Source organism: Leptidea sinapis, chromosome Z, assembly GCF_905404315.1.
Source record: "Leptidea sinapis chromosome Z, ilLepSina1.1, whole genome shotgun sequence".
Lineage (NCBI taxonomy): Eukaryota > Metazoa > Arthropoda > Insecta > Lepidoptera > Pieridae > Leptidea > Leptidea sinapis.
Window position 1 is genome coordinate 31,762,104 of NC_066312.1, and position 11,612 is coordinate 31,773,715.

Sequence of the window (11,612 nt, forward strand, 5' to 3'; positions counted from 1 at the left end):
GCCGGCACACCCGTAGTGCAACCCGTATTTTTTTTCAATAATTTCACGATTATAATATTTCCAGGACGTAGACATAATCCACGCCTGGCTTGCTGATCTCCAAATGGAAGAATATGCGCGTCTGTTTATCGAGGCTGGCTATGACCTCGCGACCGTCACCAGAATGACACCAGAAGACTTGACAGCTGTGGGCATCAAGAAACCGAACCACCGCAAGAGACTGAAGGCAGAACTTGCAAATTTGAACGTTCCAGACAATTTACCTGATTTCATACCGGTGAGTTATCAAAATATTTTTTGTAAGAAATATTAATTTGAAAGATAATTAATACGTCTAGATTGACTGCGACAGCTGTAAACACGTCGAAAAAAGTCGAGTCTCTCTGGCTCGATGTAGATGCAACAGTGTTAAATACAAGCTTTTTTCTTACACTTACACTGTTACTCAATGGTGGTTCAATTTTCTTAATAATTAACCCCCTTATTCATAATGGCCCGCTAAATTTAAACAGCCGCTTAGGAGTGTTATTTCTCATTCTGACTTAGGTCAATAGAAGAAGACAGAGTGAGAATTAGCAATGCTTTAAGTTAGCAGACTAATATGAATAAGGGGGTAAGTGTTTAAGTAGAAAATAAGCGGTATAACACAATGCGTGTGCGCAATAATTAGTGGGCTTGATTTGGCCTTCATTCGCGGTGACCCTCAGACGATTACGGAAGGCATGGCGATGGACGAGGGGGAAGGTGGGGGAAGCGGGAGGATGAAGAGGTGTGATCGCATCTATACATATAACATTATACCATTACCGTGGTACCGAGTGGCTAGTGATCCTACCTACTAAGCTAGAGGTCCCGTGTTCGAATTGCGGTACGTGCAAGCATTTATATGATGAATATGGATGTTTGTTTTCGAGTCATGGATGTGTAAATGTTTTAATGTATGTTTATATGAATTTATGTATGTTTAAGTAAGTATACTGTATTAAATATATCATTGTCTTGTAACCCATAACACAGGCTATATATGCTTAACTTGGGGCAAAATAATTTGTGTGAAAAGTGTGTCAATATTATTATTATTATTATTACCATTGAAAGTTATCATAATTATGTCACCAAGACTAAAGTACCGATATGAATTTTTTTTCATATGAAAGTTTCAATACTCTTAGATAGGGGCCTGTTGTAATCCACCAAGTTCAAGCCGTCGTTGCAGGCAAAACTTAAATAGTTTGGTAGTTTTTTTGATGTTGAAAGTAAGTAGAAGTAGTGTAGCATTAGATAACAGAACTATTAGGTGCAATGATCGTCTACTACCACCTATTTCTGTTGCATCATATCACTTATAATAATAAAGAATATTATGCATTTCTTTTATTTAATATTCGACAGTTTACGTCTCTATAATATTAAGAACATTGTTTATTTCTCTTTAGTATCAATTAGTATTGCATAAACATTTCTCTTTGTACCTAACATTGAATACCTCAAAGTTTTTCATACTAAGATGTGGATAGCGTATCTGACTACAATTTTCTTAGACTTATATGTTATTTCTTTATGTACCTACTTTGTAAGTTGTAGTTATTTGCTTTTCCTTATAAAAAAAATAAGAAATAAAAATAATTATGAAAAATTATGAAAAATATTAAATGTTAACAGACTCTTTAAACGCCCGCCTTATTCGCACGCTCAGTGAGTGTGTACAATGACGTCATAGCTCTAGTAAGCAGCAGAGAGGATTGTTTGTGTTACACGCGTTTTAATCGTTTAAAATATGTTTTTTTTTAATTAACACATTTATCAAAAAGAGTATAATCTGTTTCTGTGAAAACCGAGAGTGAATGAGCCTTTCGGATAAAAATGAGTTTGTTTTCAGGGCTCCTTAGAGGAATGGCTGAGACTTCTGAGATTAGAGGAGTACGGTCCAGCGTTGGTTACCCAGGGATACCGCACCGTGCATGACGTCACACAACTTGCCTGGGAGGTTTGTTAACCAATTTTTTTTTCAACTTATAATTAAAGTTGAGTTAAGAGTTGTACAAGACATACCAAAATTTACGAATCATACGTCACTCGAACGGTTGGCTCAGTGGAAGAGCGTTAGGACGGAACCCACGGTTGTTGCGGGTTGGAGTCCCGCATCGTTCATAAATTTTGGTTAAAAACTTTAAAAAAAGCAAATTGTTTAGATCTGTAAGAGCGACATCTCAAGTCTCAATATGCAATTATGAGAGTTGAACGAGACATACCAAGATTTACGAACCATAAGTCACACGAACAGTTGGCTCAGTGGAAGAGCGCTCGGATGGAAATCGAGAGTTTCGGGTCGAGTCCCGCATTGTTCATAAATTTTGGTCACCAATTAAATTTTATAATCTACATAAATATTACGTCGACACTCTGGCTCCTTCTCATGTCAAAATAAAATAATGATACTAACAATTTAGATATACAAAGTTCTAATTTACATATTGAAGAATTGTAACTAAGCATAAAATATATTAATTCATCTAAAATATAAAATTCTCATGTCGCGGTGTTTGTAGTTAAACTCCTTCGAAACGGCTTGACCGATTCTCATGAAATTTTGAGTGCATATTGGGCATGTCTGAGAATCGGACAGCATCTATTTTCCATTCCACTAAATGTTAAGGGTCCACGCCAATTTTTTTTTAAATATTTTTGGCATTTTTTTTTAAATTTGTTTGATTATGAGTCAGCATTAAAAACACATACAACTTCAAATTTTCACCCATCTACGATCAACAGTTACTTTTGTACCGTGATTTTAATATCGGTAATACAACGTTTGCTGGGTCAGCTAGTAACCAATAAAAGATTTTATTTAATAACTAACATTCCCTTACATTATCATATCAATATACATACAATTTAAGTAATAACCTAAGCTTATTTCAATATTGAATAGTTCAACTTAGATTAGTTTAAGTTATCACTTCTGTAGGGCTTCCCGAGACGCACACGTTTTTTTTATAATATGATTATTTTATTTCAGGACTTAGAAGACATGGGCATTGTAAGGTTGGGCCATCAAAAGAAAATACTTCTGGCAATCAAAAGAGTAAAGGATATTAGAGCTGGCAAGAGAAGCATCAGTAGCCAGGGTTCTCTGGATTTCACGAGACTACAGCCAGGACAGGTCAGTTGTTGGACTCTCAAAGTTTCTCCAGTCAATGTCTATTAGTTGTCATGTTTAGGACCAGCAATAGATTTCTCCCGATTTCTTACAAGTGCAAATGTTAAATATTCTTAAATGGTGTGTACGCATTGTTTATGGTTTGGTTTGAACATATTGGCGTACAATAAACAATTAGACTCCAAATCGCCTATTAAAAGGTCGTCAAAAATTATCAAGTGGCGTTTTATATACAGATACATTAACTTATACACATAACATTAAAACATTCATTCAAATGAATACTTTATTTCGTTGCAGTAATATTCAAAGTCTATTGTATTGTAATAGAAGTAGTAACACTACGTCACGCGCGAGGCGGACGCGAACACGAGGCAAGAACATTTCGTTTTAGCAATTGAAATGTAATTATTTAGCAAAATGATTAAAAACGTCAAGTTAACACAATTTTATTAATTCAAAGGGGCACTTACTTGAAATACGACACTCCATCCTTTTTTCGTTTGGACATGCTGTTATTTGGACAGTTTTTCACTGAACACTTTGTCATTGCGTGGCGTTGTATTCAAAGCGCGGTCGAAACACAACAAAAAAAACTGAAAATTTTATTATTACAGTATTTAATGGTTTTTAACATTTGTGGCTTAAGAAATCAATGTCTATCTCAAAATAGTTTTCTATACTCTTATCTGATTTGTAAAAGCATTAGTTAAAATTTAACAAAATTATTTACTTTTTTATTTTATTTTAAGTTCATCTCACTCATTTCTCATTGCTCATAACCATATCGCGATCTATTTTAACATCCTTATTAATTTAGTTATATTATTAGATTTACAAACTAACTTTTATTAGTTAATCTTAATTTTAACAAACCTGACGTTTACGCTTAGCAACTTTCTTTAACATGCTGATTTATAAAATACTTATTTAGCTGTCCATACAGCACATTAATATTTTGCAAAATACCCGGGGAAATGGTCCATAGATTCATTATTTTACATATATCTTCAAATTCCAATTGATTTTTCCCTTCGCGACGATTTTTCATTTGATTTTTGCTTCGACCTTTAGAATTCAACCGTCCATAATCGTATCGCTGTTACAATTCTGCGACTGTGCCTTAGTACCTGCAGAAGAGAGGAGATATTCCATGTACAGTGACATATGTCATGTGGTTTGAGTGCCGGAGTAATATAGGCAGATATAGGCGCTTGGATCGCTCCGCTAACGAAACAATTCAAATGATTTTGTTACTGTTATGGGATACCGGTCTGCAGATGTTCCGTCATTGGTTCGCATAAATATATATATATATATATATATATATATATATATATATATATATATATATGTCGGAGAAAGTCAAAGGGACAGCCAGAACTCATGAGATATCCATATTTACACTCCTATCTCTACTCGATTGTATTTGTAACAAAAAGTAATTAATTGCAATGCTACCGACGAGCGAGTGAGAAAAAAAATTATTTACAAGTGTCGTGTGCACTGATCGTGGCTACTCAGTGGCTGGAGAGCGTAGGGCTCCGCTGATCTGTTCTGATATTCCTACATGTGTCATGTTGTAGTACTGAGGTCGCGCCTACCCGCGTATATAGCCCGTGCGTCACAACTCACAGTTATCGTCAATCGGCAACAAATGCCCCTGTTAATCACTTGCCCTGTGTTTCCACGGAGTATAAAAAGTCCCAAGCCCAAGGGTACACTTAGGAATTACCACTGGGAGAATTCTTTGCACAGGGTGCTGGCAAGATTATGGGTACGCACAACGGCGTCTTTTTCTCCCGTGAACCAGTAATGTGTAAGCATTATTGTGTTTCGGTCTGAAGGGCGCCGTAGCTAGTGAAATTACTGTGAAAATGAGACTTAACATCTTATGCCACTCAGAATTTTTAGGGTTTTTCAAGAATCCTGAGCGGCAAAAATGTAATGGGCAGGGCATATCAAGTACCATCAACTGATCGTTCTGCACGTCTCGTATCGTCTTCTTATTGTCATAAAAAATTACCAATCAGAGGAGAACTTCGCAGAGGGAACGTTTCACGACCAATATCTCAACAGCCACCCGTATCACTAACCAACGATCCCACCCGAGTTGTTGTATTAGGTACAACGCGCGCACGGGTCCACGGGAGGAATATCAGAACAGAACGCACGCCTCTCAAAAGTACTTGCACATTAAGTATGGCATTTGCGTCCCTATTTTCTATATTCCGACATATACATGTATCTGTCTACATAGTCGCAGGGTTGTGCTCCTCATCACTTGTCGCTGCATCCACCTCATGTCACCAGCCCAAAGCAGCATGTGAATGTTTTCTTTTCTTTTCTTTTTCCAAACACAAACCGCACATTGGACCTAAAAGGATTTATATCCGCGGGAGCAATACCAGCATTGGGAGAGACAGGCGAGGAGTTACCATAAACCCCCCGATCTAAACTTTGATGCTCTACGAACGCCATTATGTGGCACTGACTTGGTCCCCATCCAGGTATGACTATTCCTTTGGCACAACTCGCCAGTTTGAAGCACCCAGAGCACCCGCCTTTTATGTGCACCTTTTATTGCAATGTTTCCATGTTCTGTGTGATTTTAAATGTAGGTATAGGCACTATCATGCATGCACAGTAGTTATTAATCTTACAATTAAATTTATAATTATGTATTTGTAATGATATTGAATTTTTACTTACTATAATGTTATTAATTTTTAACAAGAAAATATATAAGCATGGAGGTTTTTAACACTGATCACTAATTTTCTTCTGATTTTATATATATCTTAAATGTAGGTACTCCTACATTACTGTTTTATTAATAAATATTTTTGATTCAACTGAATAAGCATGTCCTTATTAATGCGAAATTGTAGGAGATCAATTGCGCGAATGTTGTTTGAGTATTTGAAACCAATAATATACATTTTCATATTTACTCATAGAATCTCCACCGGAGTTACCTCTAAAACATTTTCTATTGACAGATTCGTCAACCGCGCGGAAAGTCTTTGGAAAGCTTGGAAGATCCTTCGGAGCGTACCTCGCATACTACATTCTCTCCAGAAGCGGGGTTCTATTATGCGGGTCAATGGAGACGTTCGTATGATGATGGAGACATTACTCCAACAAACGATAGCTCATACGAAGGTGGCGGAACATTGCCAAGACCAAGAGGCTTAGTTAGACCACGGCCTGTTGCGAAGATCCAGGCCACACCGGCGTACAGAGATAAATCACCAGATTATACTTATGATGAAATAGCCTATTCCGCTAGATTACAGCGTGTTGCTTATGGGGCAAGTCCACACGTTGCCCGAAAGCCTCCACCAGAGCCGCCTAAAAGGCAGAGTTCACAGTACGCCCCCTTCACAAGATTTGGACAAACAACTGTGGAAATTCATCCGGAGAAAAGTTTGCCATTGAGTCTTCCCGCTTATCCAAGTTCGGACTCATTGAGCGTGTCACTGGACAGTACAGGACTGCTGCCGCCACCTCCTGCACCGTCGTCACCTCCGAGAAGATATGACGAGGATAAGATGCGAACAGGATCCGACGCTAGTTTTAAGGTATACATTATTTAATTAATATTGAACTGAATTAAATTAAAATATAAATCAATAATTATGAAGGTCTAGTCTAAAGATTCTTTGTTTTTTAATGTTAAGATATAAACTTAAAGTTAAGTTAATAAGTAATTATATCCTCTCGAATAATTCTTTGGATATCACTCCCCTCTACAGTGCGCTTTTCAAGGAACTTTCTTCCACATACAACCAAACTATGGAATGAGCTTCCTTGTGCAGTGTTTTCAGGACACGATATGGGTACCTTTAAAAAAGCGCATTCACCTTTCTAAAAGATCGGTAATGCTCCTGTGATTCCTCTGATGTTGCTAGAGGATGTGCGGTGGTGATCATTTAACATCAGGTGACGCGTACGCTCGTTTATCCTCTTCTTCCATAAATAAATCTGGCTTGCCAAGTGTCCATGCGTACTTCCAGACTGAAAACTTTAGGAAATTTCGCTAACGGAACCGTAAATTATGTTTAAGCATCTTAACATAAAATTTATCTATTGCTGATTCCATAACAATTACAAAAAATGTTAGGCCTGTGGGTGTTTGTAATAAGGGATAGTCCAGGAGCACGTACTTGGTAATTATGTCAGTGTAAGGGTGTAGATTATTCACTGCGGCAAATACACTATTGCAACAAAGCATGAATAAGACGGGTGTCTCCGACTTCAAATGTGTGTGTAAGCGCTTTATTTTAAAGCCCATGTCGTATCGAAATGGAAATACCGCGCAACGAAACTCATTTCAGAGTTTGATAGTGCGTGGTAGGAACTTCTTTGAAAACCGCACCTTCTAAATACGCGGCACATCTACATGATGATGATGATATTTTAGTTAGTGGTATAAAAATCAGGTCAAGCACCTCTTATGAACACTCAATGATATATAGATTCACAGTCTGCCCATTTCGTAATTTATTAAGTTTACAATGCTTTGCGTATATGAGAAAAGTTTTTCAATATTTAATTCTTATACACACTTTCCATTTTTTAAACACTTACTAACCTGTTAATTTTTTTACAGTCAAGTTCTAGTACCGAATCGGATAGCATTCCATTTGCAAACGAAAATGCGGGTACGATCAAACAGAACCGTAGTCAAATGTCAGGCCGACCACATACTGTCGACTATGGGAGAACTGGTATGGGACTTGCCGCGCTGCCCCCAAGGAATCCAACAGATGTAAAGCCAAGTTCTGCTCACACATTACCGGAAAAACAGGAAAATAAGAGTACTGAACCAGCTGACGTTCTCAATGACATCGGTAACATGTTAGCAAATTTAACTGATGAACTTGATGCAATGCTGGAAGAAGAAAAACGCCAAGGGCTGGCTGAGACATAATTGGCATGACAATTTCTTAATTTTATACTCGAATACTAAATAAACACATTAAGGGTGTATGTTATGGAAATTTGTTCCAAAGAAATTTTGTTAAATCGGTACTTATTTTTATCTATTTTATTTATTATCTATATCTTATTTATGACACAAACTACGGAATCAGAACATTCGCATCGCCAAAATAACATGTAAAGGAATAGAGAGTCATCGAGGTAAAGCATGATTATATTCATAATTCTTTGTTGATTTAATATAACACTTAGAACCATAAAACGTATTAGATGTAATTGATTAACAATTTTTACACATTTGTAACTTATTTGGTGCAACAAGCAATGCACAGTTTATTACAAATTTTTCATACATTTTCTTGAAAATACATTTCAATCATATCTTCCGTATTTTCTGAAACATGTTTATGATTTTCGTTTACCAAATTTCAATTTTGGTATACTTTTTATTTCATATTTATAGCATATTAAGTAGTTCCTCGTTTAACAAGTTCTGCGCTCTTTGTTCGATATTGATTTGATAATCAAGAGTCAGATCCACGATATTTTTGTAAATACTTTACTTAAATTATCTTAAATAGAAAATATCCAGTAGCTAGTTTTTCATGTACAATAAAATTGTAGAGTAATGAATTATGATGTAGTGTGTTAGTTAGAATTTATACAAAATGGTAGCTCCAGAAATAGTGTGAAAAATGTAGGGTTTTTACGATAAGTGTACAAACATACGTCGTTAGTAACTGTATTCTACTACTTATTCTATTATGATAAAGGAATAATAATTGTTTAGGTTTCATGTTTAAACATTATTTTGTCAGTCCGCCAGGTCTGGTTCTGCAGTTTTGAAAAGCCAGTGAGTTTGTATTACAGTTAGCTCTATTCCGATTTCATCATATATAATATAAAAGTTTTATATTTTTTCATTCAACAATACACAACTTATATATTATACACACAATAGAAACTTTTAAATACACTAATATCATGATCTTTATCCTTACATATAAATGGCTAAAACGTGATATTCAGTTGCCATAAAACACAGTTATAATTAAAAGTACATAATAATTTTATTATAATATATGAGAATTTGCGTGTTGTTTAACATAGTTCTTAGAGTGAATGTAATATCTTTAAAAACATCTACTTCAAATAGCGACGATTCAATTGTTGAAACGTTAATAAGTTGGCTTACTTTATCTTGATTGATATTAGCTAATAAACTACACTTCCCATGTAGCTACTTTCATTTCATAGCTTTCTATTGTAAATAATAGAATCAAGTGTTATATACAGTGCCCTTTGATACCTAATCATTCGTACCTATTTAGTAATGTTGTATACCTACCTATATGTATATCATTAACTACCATCACTCGCTTAAGATAATGATGCGACCTTTTATAATAATTACTTTAGATAGAAAATCATTAAATTTGGATGTAACGTTATTTGAGTCATATATAAATATTGAGACTAGATATTATTATAAACTTATAATTTAATACACATTTGATTTCAATGATCATAAATAGGCAAGTATCGAAATCGATATTCTTTTTCAAATGTAGGTATTTGATTTTGATTAAGTGGTAGGTAAGTATGTATAACAGGTATCACTTGTATTGACTCAAGTAGCGTATAAAATTGGATTGATACATTTTGGTCTTTTAACTAGTCAAAATTAATTTAGAGTGATGGCTTTTCATTCATGTAGTTAACTTTTAGTTATTATTCATAAACAGTTTGCTGTCTTTTATTTGTATAATTAAACTATTTGAATAAATATTATTTTATAACATTATTGTATTGTTTTCTTTATCTTCCTTAAAATTATAGAGTTAGTAAGAAAATCCCCGCACATAAGATAAATATATTTGTAGAACGAACGGAAATATTGCAAATGGTAACCAAAGGCCGACACACTACTACACTAGAGTATTGTCAATTGTCAAATAAAGTTTAACTTAAAAAAGATGGGGATATGTCAACTATAATAGATACTAGAATATAGTATATAATAATAATATTGATACACTTTTACCCAAATTATCTTGCCCCAAATTAGGCATATATAGCCTGTGTTATGGATTGCAAGACAACGATATATTTAATACAATATACTTACTTAAACATACATAGTTAAATAAATATAAAAATCGATGACTCAAACATCCATATTCATCACATAAATGATTGCACCTACCGGGATTCGAACCCGGGACCTCCAGCTTAGTAGGTAGGATCGCTAACCACTCGTCTATACAGGTCGTCAACATCTATGTGTCATCAACATTATTTTGGTTTGTCTAACAAGACGTACCAACCTGATATTTGGTGATACGTGGGACATACGTTTGAGATAGTTGGGTGCACGATCATGTAGAGAGCAGACATTTTAAGAATTAAGCTGTAAAAGTGCCAGTCAGTTTCAGTCCGTCTGACTTTTATATATCGCAGGTATTTTGTAAAAGCCGTGATATTATAATATCCCTATGAATTGTATTTATTGTATAGTCATTATTTTTTTGTAAGTAAGTATAGTGTTATCCAAATAATTGTTCTCTAATCGAATCGGCCCTTGCTCGCTACTAATTCTACAAAAATTTCAGACGGAAAATTGCATACGCGCTCTAAAGTTCACTAACATTGTTTTGCAAATATCGTATAAAAATAAATTGACCAATCAGTCAACACTCGACGTCTCACACTACTAGCTTCGTGATCAAGGAACATATTTACTCTAGGAAGTTCGTGATATACCTATAAAGATTAATAAAATATCATAGTGTACCCGTGACATTACAATGTCATTGTCATTACAATTTCAGAAAATACTTATTATACACAAAAGTTGACACTTATTTTAAAGGCACTAAGTTTTTAAAATCATTGAAATAAAAATATATATTTTAATGAGCACACACTTCTGTGTAAATTCAGTAAGATTAGCACTGACTATTTTTTATGGATTTGTAAGGATCGTACGGCGTACCTATGCAGAAGAAATATCTTAAAACATCAACGGTCCAGAACCCCTTGCTTTCTGTTTTTTGTAGTAAAAAATAATAGTTTAAGAAAGTCCTAATATCTCCTAATTGAAGCCTTCTTATCGAATAGCCCCAACAAACTTCCCTTTTTAAAGTATTTAAACGAGGACATTCTTCAGTGTAATTAATGTTAATCATATGTACTTAAAAATAATAAAAAAATATGCGTGTAATATGTAATGAAAAGAAAAATAAATGTCATGACATAATAATCAAAATCTTCAAAAGAAGAACGCCCATTATTCATGTGATAGTTGAGTGTTTAAATTCTCTTTGGTGATAGTGGTGACGCATCAAACATTTTTGTTTGACATCATAAGTTTTAAATAAAACACTTACAAATAAAGCAATAAAACGCGTGTAATTGTAACTGTTTTTACATTAAATTTTTGCGAAATATCATCGTAGTATCATATGTTTGATAAAAAAGTGGTGGTGTCATACTTTAAAAAAAA

The 11,612-nt window shown here is 34.6% G+C and overlaps 1 protein-coding gene across 8 annotated transcripts in view; it reads left to right on the plus strand.

Annotated features, from left to right (window-relative positions):
* Positions 1-9,911, plus strand: part of LOC126978607 (caskin-2) — a 348,934-nt gene extending 339,023 nt beyond the window's left edge. For 6 of the 8 annotated variants that reach the window (XM_050827572.1, XM_050827567.1, XM_050827571.1 and 3 more), the window contains 6 exons: positions 65-277; positions 1,880-1,987; positions 3,020-3,163; positions 5,545-5,670; positions 6,163-6,744; positions 7,776-9,911. In XM_050827572.1, coding sequence (XP_050683529.1) covers positions 65-277; positions 1,880-1,987; positions 3,020-3,163; positions 5,545-5,670; positions 6,163-6,744; positions 7,776-8,096 — 1,494 coding nt within the window. In that variant the 3' untranslated portion in view covers positions 8,097-9,911. Of the gene's footprint in view, positions 1-64; positions 278-1,879; positions 1,988-3,019; positions 3,164-5,544; positions 5,671-6,162; positions 6,745-7,775 lie in introns of those variants that run through there. The other 2 variants (XM_050827568.1, XR_007732646.1) reach the window with 2 other exon arrangements.
* Positions 9,912-11,612: the final 1,701 nt, after the last annotated feature.